This window comes from Buceros rhinoceros, unplaced genomic scaffold (assembly GCF_000710305.1).
Source record: "Buceros rhinoceros silvestris isolate BGI_N320 unplaced genomic scaffold, ASM71030v1 scaffold16865, whole genome shotgun sequence".
In the NCBI taxonomy this organism is placed as follows: domain Eukaryota; kingdom Metazoa; phylum Chordata; class Aves; order Bucerotiformes; family Bucerotidae; genus Buceros; species Buceros rhinoceros.
In genome coordinates this window covers 26,311-38,914 of record NW_010414746.1, presented here as the reverse complement: position 1 = coordinate 38,914, position 12,604 = coordinate 26,311, and the positions used below count along the sequence as shown (strand labels likewise).

The 12,604-nt window shown below is 35.2% G+C and overlaps 1 protein-coding gene across 1 annotated transcript in view; it reads left to right on the top strand.

Moving 5' to 3' along the window:
• The window catches only part of METTL25 (methyltransferase like 25), a gene marked incomplete at its 3' end in the record, with an annotated part of 40,120 nt that overhangs the window by 2,794 nt on the left and 24,722 nt on the right, over positions 1-12,604 (top strand). The window contains exons 2-3 of the mRNA XM_010137196.1: positions 3,894-4,058; positions 8,891-8,991. Of these exons, the coding sequence (XP_010135498.1) occupies positions 3,894-4,058; positions 8,891-8,991 (266 nt within the window). The remainder of the gene's footprint in view (positions 1-3,893; positions 4,059-8,890; positions 8,992-12,604) is intronic.

Sequence of the window (12,604 nt, the reverse complement as noted above, 5' to 3'; positions counted from 1 at the left end):
AGTAGGATAAAATGCAGATTGGGTCTCTAAATATTGTCAACTCTAATCTGCAGAATATTTGCTTGGGCTGTGATCCTGGTGAGCTATCAGACAGTTAGATGGGAAAAATAAGGGAGAGTTTCTTCAAGGGTTTAATGATTTTCCATATTGATGTCAGAATAGTCTGGTGCAAGATGGGAATGCGCATGGTTGATGATAGTTTTCTTTTTGTACACGGCAATGGCTGTGTACTGGGTGAAAGTTGCCAGTGAGGTATACAGTATGTATTCCTTACGGAGGAGATGAGAGACCTTGTTTTTGCCGTGTTTTGGATGATGGCTGGTGTTGTAGAAGTGACGTGTCTTAAGTCAATGGCGTTCTTGCATTTAGTTGTTTGGTAGATGTTAAGGGTATGGCCATCAAGGAGTTGTTCCAGTTTGAAGAAAGGTGCCTGCAGGCTTTGCTGTAGAAACTGATGAGAGAGCCCTAGCTTTCACTCCAGCTGCAGCTTCAGCGCACTATTGGTGTAATTACCCAAACAAAGTGTTTTACTTGTGGCAGCTTGTGCAGGCATGTCATCTTCCTGTGCGTATTTGTGCCTACTTTTTGAGGTACCTGTTGCCTCCTCAGAACAACTCTCCTGGACTGAAGGATGTACATATGCTGGCCTAGACCTTGTAGAACCTTCCTTTGGACTGGGATGCCATTCTGGGTTGAGATGATAGGCAAGTCTAATGCTTTGAAACAAACCTTTTCCAGTATCTATTTCCACACCACACGTTGGAGGGCTGGTGTTAACAGTGGCATAGTGAATTTATTTCCAGTAAAGGAAACTAATGTACTTAAAGATCCTGCTTACTGTAGCGAAACAAACATGTCTCAAGAAATAGATTAATGATATAGATAACATACAGGTACTTAATTTGTCAGTAATGTTTGCATTAATTTCTGCCTTTTGAACTAAAGCAAATACATAAATGTAACATTTATGACACCTATAGGATATTTCAGGTTGGAGTATATTTTTTCTGTTTATTTCTACTAATAAGACTGGAAAGTTTACATTAAGAATAATTCTAAGCTGCTTAATATTTCTGAAAGAATTAATACATTAGTACACCTGGAGTCAACAAAAGCATCTTCTAATAGACTTCTTATGTGAAAGTGACATGTTTTTGTGAATCTTATTGCTGTCCTGTTATATGCAGGAAGAATGGCATTATATCTTCTTGCACCCCCAAGTATCTGATGCTACTGTAATGATAGAAAGTACGCTTTTTGCACTAGTGATGCAGTTCAGTACATTTAAAATATAAAGGTCAGTTAAAAACACCCAATATCTAGCCAGACATATTGAAAAAAATGCTGCTTATAAACCAAAGTACATTTAGTAATAGATATGTAAAATACGTCTGAAAATGAAAATGACAAAAACAAAATTTTATTCAGATGTTTCTCGTGCATCTCACATACGTTAAAGAAATATTTTGTAACAGGATAGCATTCCAATGTATTTTCCGATCTCAATTTTATTTCATATAGTGTTATGTCATGAAGAAAGGAAGTGGATTTTGGGGGTAAGGGTTTGCCTGACTGATTTTTGGTTCATTTTGTCATGCCAGATTGACCAGTATACTTAAAAATGTGTGCCAGTTGATAAAAAGATTGTGTATTTCAGTGCTATATGTTCCACTTCTCTAAAATAAAAGAAAACCCAGACCAAACCAAAACCATACTGGTCTCTGAGGAGATAAAATTTGGAGATGAAAAACAACGTAAACGTATATTAGAATGGGCAGGGCTTTTCTGCAGTGTGTTACACTAAATACTATACTAATCCAAAGAGATCATAATATGCATGAAACAAAGTGGAACACCCACTTCTCATCAAGAAAATCAGATTTCTTCTTCACCTGGCAAAACTGCTGAGCAGCTGGCTGGTCAAATATCCCTCTCTGCCTTTTGGCTTAATGTCTCATGTCTATTGCTTTCGCAATAACTGCTGGCATATAATTGCTTGTTGAATCTCTTAAATCTTGTTCTCCTTCTTGACAGCTTAGTGATTTCTTCTCACTGCATCAGACCTAAAGATTTCTGTGCATTTTTACCAATTCGGACTACATTCATTTTATGAATGCCTATAAATTTTCTGGAATGCTGTTCATTACTAGAAAATCTAAAACAAGTTAAATGAGTGAACCTCCCAGAAGAATAAACTGAAACTTTCCTCTTAAGCAGTAACTCAAACTGTGACAGTTTCTTGTAAGAACTCCTTGCGTAACATTGACCCAGCTGAAAGCAAAAATAAAAATATTCTTTATGTCTAGACGTTTGTGTCGTGTCCTTTTATGGTTGTTGAAACTTTTCTGGAAAGGAAAAAGAAAGGCGATTCTACACATTGTCCAAAAGTGTTTTGTTATCTTCTCCCATTATTTTAGTCTCTTCTGTTATTTGCTTGATTTGAAGGTGTTGTCAGAAAGGAAATTTATTTGTCTTCAATCATTTCAAAATGCACAAATGTAATTTCTTATCTTTCTGTAACATATTTTGTAGAGGCATTGGAAAGCAAAATTACCCCTTCTCCCTAAAAAACTTTGAAGTATTTATTCTGGTTTAGTGTTTCTCTCTATTTCTGTATGATGTAGATTTCTGTAACGTGATATTAGTATCATGTTACGCCCTTATCCTCCATGCATGTTCACTAATTTAAAGTTACTGGCTGTTCAGAAGTTCAAATAAGGGAGTCATTTGTAGAGAAAGGTGGCTTTCTGTTTTGATTTTGTAGTAGAGAGAAGTAGAGTAAGAAGTGCCACGCAGGCACTGAGAAATAATGTTAATTCTGATCTATTAGACAATATTTATTCTTTCTTAGATCCAAAGTTTGACTCATGCCTTTGTAGTGTAATACCATGAAAATCACCATGTCGACACTATTAGGACTGTTTTCAATAAATTGTAATATATTCATGACCTTCGGTTGTGGTCATGCAAGAAAATTAAAAGCGTTAGAGATGACATCAGTAAAAGCAGCTGTACCTTGTTGTACGTTGTCATGCAGGCGGGCAGAGCAGATTTAGCAAAGCTGCTAGGTGTGTATTTGGTTTGTCCAGGGACAAAAGGCAAACCAGGACTAATTTTCTAATCTTTGGAACAGTTTGTTTGCTGAACTGGATAGCTTTTATATATTTGCAAGGAATTACAAATATTTCAAGATTATTGGCAAAAATATGTAGAATTCTCAAATAGTTTTAGCTAAAATAGAGAGGAACTAAATACAAAACAATATCAGAATTAATAAATGATGCATACCAATATATTTCACTTAAAAAAATAAAGGTACATTTTTGAAACTAAGAACTAAGTAATATCAAACTGAAGCATTTCATCCTGAGTCAACCAAAATCTACACTGGAATCTAAATTTGGCTCACAGCAGATTGTAATAAAAATTAATTTAATTGGCCCAGCAGATTCATCAGTTACAAAGCAGCTTGGAAAGCATGTGAATACAGTAAATCAAAACATTTCATATATTGAAGAGATGCATTTCTTAAAAAATCTAGTGGTGTGTATTGTCAGATGGGGGTGACTAGGAAATGTGTAATGAGCAAGTATTTAAACAAAAGAGAACTGATAATATTGATTGAATTCTCTTGTCAATTATACTCAAGGAACTCTGCTGAAACAATAGACTGTTCCACATTTACACTAGTTCAGCTAAGAGCAAAATTTGTCCTTGTTTCTGAAGGGGGAATGCAGCTGAAGAAAAATAGTGAGTTTCCCTGCCTAGGGAAGCAAAATAAATGGTTACTTCTGTTCGATACGAAGTATTTATTGCTTGTCGTTTTCTGTCAGCACTCTTACAGAGCTGTTAAGCACTTTTACAGAAATCTTTTCTTTTTCTTCAATGTACAGATGATGACATGTTTTCAAATGTGTTTTGTGAAAACTCTAAGAAGCTTATCAATGTACATTTGTTTGCCCTGGCTGCTAAGTATTATTCTTTGCCCGGCCTTCAAGTCTGTACCCCATTAGAAGACATACTTGAAGCACTGAGGGGAGAAAGTCAAGGAACATCAGGTACGTTTACATTTGTATTTAAATTTTTGCTTATTCACTATAGGACCTTCAGAGTTTTGGTTTTGGAGGATCGTTTGTTGTCATTTTTTTCCCTACGTGCTTCTTACTTTGATTTTAATTTGTTCCTAGATAGTTCCTTCATCATCTTTGTTTAGAAAATGGATTGTCTTGCTAAAATTTGAGCAGATGGGTCCCAGCATTCAGTACCTATAGACCCTTCCTGAGATTCGTTTTAAAGGGGATGGGATAGACAAGCAGGCACATCATTATTTGAAGTATCTTGTTAATTCTCTTTGGTTTTCTTCTCCCTGAGCAACAGGAATCGTGCTATTCGTGCCTTTTTTTAAAAGTCTCATGCTAAAATCTGACGAGGGTTTTCTCGTTACATCTTTTGTCTAATATTAAATATGTGCTTTGGCGTTTAGCTGAATATGGCCCAGTAACTGTTTGATGTCTCAAAAAAAAAATCATTCTGTATGTTTTGTATATTCTGTATATTTATGACATACCAATTATATGTCATATACAGTAATTTTATTTTCTCTAGTAAAAGAAATTGAGTAAAAATGTTCTCAAGCTGGCATCAAGTTGAACACTGGAAGTCTTACCCCTGATTATATTTTTTGTATCAGATGATAAACGAGCATTTATACTTACTTGGACTGCTGTCATTTTCACAGAAAATGTGCTCTTCATGGAAGCTTTAATCTCTCTATAGAGACTCTCTCTATATCTCTATAGAGGATTTTTCTTGCAGATTTGTTACTGTTTATTAGATATTGTATTAGTTTTTCAGAGACAGACTGAGCAGCTCCCTGCCTTTGCCTTCTAGTGTCTTTTGTATCTATAGTAAGTTAAAACTCTGATGTTTCTAAGTGATAGCACCATTATATATATGCTGAGCAACTCTCCCATTTTCTACAGCAATTTCTTCTTTCTAATTTTGCCATTTTCCATGGTTGGCTCCCCAGTTTTTCATTTTTTCAGAAGTACTAACATACATTGCTCAGACAATCCTAATGGTTTGTCGTGCATTGGTCTGACTTTCTGGCTTCCTTCCTTCAGCTTTTTGTTTATCTGAAGCCCTTTTTTCTTGTTTGACAGCTGTACACTGCTTTTCTTCTGCCTTCTTTTTATCTCTTTTCATTTTGCTTATGTTCTCATTACTTGTGTTTTACTTAATTTACTGTAATTCTCTAGTTCTACCTTGTTATACTCATGCTTGAGTTCATATCTGGTTTAGCTTTCTTGGACAAAACTACAAGGTTTCTTTCTTCTAGTCATTCAGAATGGAGCATCAGGAATAAGGCAGTTGCTAAATATTTTGTTCTGTGTCTTGCAGGAGTGCTCCTCAGTTGGGTAACTGTGTTTGTAATACAGTAATTCTAAATTGCACTTCATAGGAAATATAAAACATGTTCCAAATGTATACAACGGTATTATAATTCAAAACCTTTGAGTTGAATTGGCACTAAGTGTCGGTTTAAATTAACTTAATTGAAGTCCTTGGTAATCATTTGGCAGATGCAAAATACTAAATTATGGATTCGTAACATCCAAGTTGCCAAATGAAAGTTGTGAGCTTTTAACTTAAAGGTATTTTAGAGATTTTGGACTTAATTCTGTATTTCAGGAAATACACTCATATCCTGACATACTGAAACTTGCAAGTCAAGAGGAGTGTAAGTCTGAGAAAACCAGCACCTTTACAATGGCCTTACTCATATTCTGAAAAGTATGCATGAGGATAATGCCATTTATGTTTCAGATGTTTTTAATGCATTTTCTTGTTCTAAGTCACTCATGAGACCATTCCAACAGTTTGCATAGGCCTCTAACTTCCTTAATATCTTAATGTAGATATATTGCTACCCTTCCTTGGAGTAATTGGTAAGCACAAGTATTTTAAGCGTATTGTAGACACAGATACTCAGAAATGAGTTCTAATTCTAAAGGACTTTCTCCATTGTCTCCTAACGAAGGTTGCTGTGGTCTTTCCGCATCATCGTGTTGCTTGCACTGAGCACACGAGGTCCAGAAGAGCCAGGTCCAAGGGAAGGGAGCCAGTAGGAAAATTTCTCTTGTTACAGGGTTCATATCTGGTATGGGAAGTGAGAGTTGCTAGAGTATTGGATTAAGAGTACTCTCTACATTTGTAATATGTTTTTGGCATGTATGTAGTAGGCATGCAGCGGCTGTTAACGAATCTGTCTTTAAATTCCATGTAGAGGAATATCACTCTGCCTCAATGCTTTTTTTTGCTTATCCCAGTCCCTCACTCTGGCTTATGGAATCAAGTCATACGAGTGTAACTTCTGTGTAGGTGGTGTTGTCTGGTGTGGACTGTGAATTTATTTTTTTTCGCTGGTGTATCTGAATTTCCACAGATAGCTGGGGTATAAAACACCTGCACCCTGCCGTAGAAGGTCTTAGGAAGATCTACATTAGCCCTATATAAAAGACAGTCTCTCCTCAGTTTGTTTGTTCACCATTGCAGCTAATGATGTAGCTGTAAATGGCATTATAGAGTTGAGGCAGTTTTTCAAATGGAAAACAGCTACCTGTGCTAGGGTTCATGATGGAAATAAGCAACATTTCAGTACCAACTAAAACTGGTAACATTAAGCTTTCTGTTAGTCTATCATAGCCAGAGTAGTTCTCTGAAGTATTCAAACCTCTGTTTCTTTTTTCATCGCAAAAGGAGATGGATCTCTCAAATTCGTACAGTATTTGAAATTAGTATTTGTTCTGCTTGCATCAGTTATACTGATAGTCAGGAAATCTACATGTATTTTTTTTTATATCTAGAATTTTTACAGTTATTTTTTTCACAAAAGTAATTTTGTGATAGCAGAATGAATTTACAGTTTGTTTAAAACTAATATACTTCTTTTTAAAATTTGCAGTTGTTTTAGTAATATAACAGTCCCCAAATACAGTTTTTCTATTAGATTGTAATATGTCTGCTTGTTTTTCAAAATAATGTTAAAAAAATCTATGAGAATTTTGCAGAAAATGCAGCAACAACAGAATTGGTAAAAAATCCGTGTAATTTTCCCTGAGCTAAAATATAAGCAGATGTTCCTTCTGCAAAAAGTAGGAGAAGAAGTCTCAAAATGGTTAAGAAACTTTGGTAGCTGAAGTGATAAATACTTTATATATGTTGGTATAAGTAAACTATGATTTGTCTACCTGGAACTTCAGCTTTTGTTAGCTGGGTCTTGTTTCTTGATTTATGCGTTTCTTCTATGTTTGAAATGCTTTATCTGGCTTAAGTACTCTCTGAAATGGTAATTCACGATTCAGTCTTTTGAGTTCATTCTATAGCAAAGAGTAAAGAGTGCAATATGTGGTGACAGTTCAGAAGTGACAGTGCTGCTTTGGAGAATACTCAAACAACTTTTATTTCTGTCAAGAAGTTAAATGTCTGTTTCTTCCTGTTCCCATTCTGCTGCTTCTTCTGTTGACCCTATCCAGACACAAATATGTTGAAATATAAACCAAAAAAGAGACCTTTTTTCTTTTCTAAAATTTTTTTCCTTCCTTTTTTTCTTTCCTTTGAAGTTCTTACAAATTAAGAGTTTTTTAGGACACCGTGTAGATCTGCACAATTTTAAAGAGAATCTTTAGTGAAATGACAGACATTTGTTTCTACTATTTCTTTTGTTTAAAAGTATTTTAGCCTAATTTTTTCTTTTGTCAGTTCACAGAGTCTATATTGGATTTGAAGTATTGTCATAATAGTTTATTATAAAAAAAACAGATGTTTAAGAAATAGAGAGATCCTGTGGGTTTTGGGAAAAATAGAGAAAACACGAGATTTCTCATGAGCTCAGTACAATTCCCCACTCTCTTTTAAAGAAGTAACACTTTTGGCTCTGTTCCCAGCATGACCTGATCAAGGAATGACCATAGTTTTTGCCTAATGATCACTTTCTGGACAGACAAACACAGAGCGTGTAAAAAGCAGAGAATGGGAAAGTATATTAATCTGCCTAGTCAGGTAGAAAAGTCTTGTTTTCTAGAAGCATGCTCATCAATAATGGTTCAGTTTTTTCCACCCTCACTCAGACTTACAAAAATTCCCATCAATTTAACTAGAGCGAAGTGTCCTGTAGTGTTGGTGGCATAGGAGAAATGTGTGGGTTTCTCCCAAGGGACCAGTTTCTGAGCTGCTCCTTTGATTTGATGGATGTAGAGATTAGCAAGTTGGTTTTCTCCACAAGCAGTAAACCTGTGGAAGAGATTGACTCTATCTTATTAACACATTCTCCAGTAGCACTGAAATGAGAGATTTTGGACTGTAAAGATGTAGTTGTAGGGTATATAAAGAAAATAAAGTGCATCTTCCTTTGAATTTCCCCAGCATCGCTCATAACTTTTATTTGAGATATCTCCCACTTGATATTGTGAGCAAACCTATACTATTAAGAAGCTGTATTGTGTGTTTATTAATTGTCCCTGCCCTTATATTTCATATATGGAAAGCTAAATTGATAAATGACACAAAAATAAATATTTTTTAATGTACAAGAAGAAATATTACAATTTTGTGGTAGTAGCTATTGTCTCGTATCTGGCAAGGTATTAGATATGCTACAAAAAAACTGTAGTACTACTAAGTTTTACAGTGTGTTGAATTCTACTAATTTATCTGTATTTCAGAAGTTTAGTCTTGCAATAATTTAGTGAGTTTTTAATTAAAAAATGCTATCCTTAATTTTTTAAAAATACCATAGCGTATTTTTAGGCAGGCATTTTTTCTGATTGATCGCTAATCTTTGTTATTATGAGTAGTGTTAACATGTATTTATTTTCTTAATCTGATACAGGTATCCAAACTGATGAGTTTATGAATAATAAGAAATCACATGAAGTGCAGGTGATGTCAGAGCTGGTAGGCAACATAGCAAATTATTGTGGTATAATGCAGGTAAGAAAGCATTTCTTACTGTACATTGCTGGTAAGGGGAAAAGGATGGCTGCAGCTGGGCAGGTGAAGTCTGTATTCCTATGGTCTCTGCTATGTCTTGTCCCCCATATTGTGCCTGGCTTTTGTAAAGGGAGAGTGCTAGATTGCCTGCTTCATACCTGCACCAGGGGGCTGCTAAAAATTAGTGATGTGACCAGTTGTGTGTCCGGGATAGAGTACATGGCCATGCTTTATTCAGTGTAGAGTAGAGATATAACTGCAGCATCTCAAATTGCTGCCCTTGCCACATAGACCAATGGGCAGGCCCCCCAAACTGGATTAATCTCTGGGTGACTGAAGCCGAACTTTCATTAGGAATTTATTTGACTCAATCTGAGTTTAATTTCAATAATGTAAATGATGCAGGACTCTTGGTACATTTGGGTCAGGCCTCTGGCATCCTTGGAAACAGAGATCAAAACAGAATCCTGACCATCAGTTTTGTGAGGAACAGTTGATGAAGGCAAAGTTTTAGGGAGTCTTCTCCTTGCAACTGGGATTACCAAGAAAATAGAGAAATGCAATGAAGGCCAAGTATTACTGGATGAGATACAATTGATTTGTGAGAATCTGCCATCACTTACAGCAATGAAAGGTGATCTCTCCAGCAGCTCTTTCAGAAGCCAGCCATGGTGACAAGTGTGGGTGCCCTCAAGAGCTGTAAAGTGGGTGTGCTCTATAAAGAATAGAAATACAGTAGCAGCAGATTTGTGAAAGTAATTTCTTCTATCATTAGCATGGCTTTTGCCTTGCATACCTTTCACTTCAGGGAAGTATTAGTTGTTCAAGTGTTGAAGAATTTCACGTTCTGAAAAAGCTGTAAGAGAATGTAGTTAAGTGATAATGCAATACTCTGCATTTGCTGGAAGGTGGTGTTCCCTATAGCACTTTCATATAGATTTTAAATAGTTCCTGTGAGATTCAGGAATGAAAGAAAAAGAAAACCTATGTTCAGATAGTAAAAAAGTAGAGCTACGTTAATCACCTAAGTCCTGATGTAGCTGGTTACAAATGAAATCTCAAAACAATCATTATTAAGTATCTGTCAATATGCTGCAATTTCATCCAGTGATTATGTACTTTTATCAGATAGCTTGGGCTATCTTTATACAAAGGATTGTTTTCTGTCTATTTTAGGGGAAAACTGTAGCATTTAATGAAAAATACTATTGCACTACATCACTGAATATGAAATACTGACTGCTCTATATTAACTTTTTTCCATTTTAGTCATACACTGTAACAAAATTTATTTGTGCAAAGTTATAAATCCCTAATATATGAAAAGAGCTTTCCAGTTACATTAAAAAAAAAAAAAAAAGAAAAGCCTCCTTCTGAGTTATTAAAAAAGCAACTCCTTTTGTTTTGGTTACCTTTCAACTTAAAAAAATACAGGAATTGTAAAGTTTTAGGAGAGGTTTTTCCTTATTGGTTTTTTTCTATCCTTCTTGCAAAACAAAATATAGTGGCATTTAATTAAAAAATCTAGAGCTATGAAAACACAACACATGTTTTACAGCAACACATGTCCTCAGGGTGTTTCTTTCAGATATTACAGATCACTGACAGCTTGAAAAATGCCTTCCATTTCACCTCCATACCCATGATGTATAATGGGTGGTAGAGGATATTGCTCGCTTGTGGGATTTTATAATGTAGTATAATAAATAGTAAAACTACAATAAAAGCAAGAATTTTATTACTACTGTAATCACTTCTAGGTTAATGATTTGAATTAAAGCATAAAAGCAAACTAACTAAACCTTTTTTTCCCTGTTGTTTACTGCCCCTTTTAAGCATTGTTCCTATCATGCAAGAGGAACTTTTTTTTATGAAGTTATTGATTCAACTCTGAAGAGAGTGATGATGCCGCTTTGTTTAAATGCACATTTGTTTTCCTTAAAGTATTTGTGAAAGTTTTCTTTGGAAATTGCAGCATGTGCAGCGGAAGTTGCAATGTGTAACATAAGTATGATATAGTTCTGCGTTAAGCATCCATTACATTTGTGATTTGGTGCTGGGAAATGTTGAAATGCTTCTGGAAACAAAGTCCTTGATTGCCCTGTGCCAAAAACTGTGTTTAAACATAGTACCCAACTCACTATGGACAAGACCTGTGGAGTTCATTATATCATGGAAATTTCATTTTAAAAGTTCATTCTTGGCAGATAGGCTACAGAGTGCTGATTACCTTTCCTTATGTAATCGAGGGAAGGTAAAGCAGGGATTAGTATAATGCTGTTTGTTTAGCAGCAGATCATTGCCTGCTTATTTTTAGTTAAATTTTCCTTTCATTTTAAAACTACTATTCCAGTGCTAACAATATAATAACAATATATTATTGGTTTCTTTCTACTTGGAAACAACTAACAAACTTGCCTGAACAGCAGTTTGTCTTCTCAGCCGCTAGAGGCCACACATAAGAGGAATGATTCAGTAGCTGACTCCTGTGTCCAAATGCTGCCTTTCACAGAAATAATTTAAAAACTTGCAGAAGTGGACACGTGCATATTCTGAATAATAGTAATGTCTGTTTCATAAAATAGTGGATAAAACTGTTCCTTGAACACTTTTCTTTTCCTGACTTTTAAATAATCTAGGAGAATATACATCAATGGGACACGTAAATGACATTTTCAAAAAATATGCTTCGATTTTATTAATTCTATTTCACTAAATCCACTCTGGTACTGATTTCATTCAAGAAATTTGAGGATTGTAATGCACCTAGGTGGCAAATACACAGCAATTATCACATGACAAGTGCAGATGAGAAATCCATGTGCAGCCTGGGTAAACAATTTTTACCTAATGGTGTTTTACATAGTCCTTAGTGACATTGGTTCAAATTTTTCTTTCTAATTCCATGTCTGTTCAAATCTTTATCTTCCTTAGAGTAAGCAATAAATCTTTCATTTCGGTGAGAGTATTGCTGTACTGAGTATTCTTACCTGGTAAAAAACGATACAGCTGAGTTTAAGATGCATGCATTTAGTGTATGCTGCTGTTTGGAGGTACAAATATCAGTGTAAGCTTTCTTATGAATCTGTAACAGACCAAGAATAAGACATAGATGTTCTTGAATCAAACACTTTCAGGAACATCTACAAAACAGTCATTGCATCTAGTCAATATAATTTTTGGTAGATAACTGAACAGAAGTGAACATTATCGATAATTTTCTTTCCTCGGAGAAATGTCGTTCTGCCAATTCTAGTGAAATATTTTGTAATTTATTTACTATAAATTAAAACACACATGATATAAAGCTCTCATTTTTTTTACTACAGATTAAAACATACGTGATATAAAGCTCTCAAAAGGTCTCGGTACCCTTGTTTCTGCTACTACTCTCTATAGTGCTTTCCTTCCTATGTTGGGTCCGTCACTGAACTAGCACGTGCTATCAACTGTGAGACAAATTAAACTGTGAGCTAGTTATCCTTTCTATTTATTCCTTCCTCCAGAACAGGCAGTGGAAAGCACGTGTGACACATAAGCCCCTTTGTTTTATTACAAAAATATCCTCCTGTTATTCAAAGCTGTACGGATCATTTTCACAGAATGGGAAAGA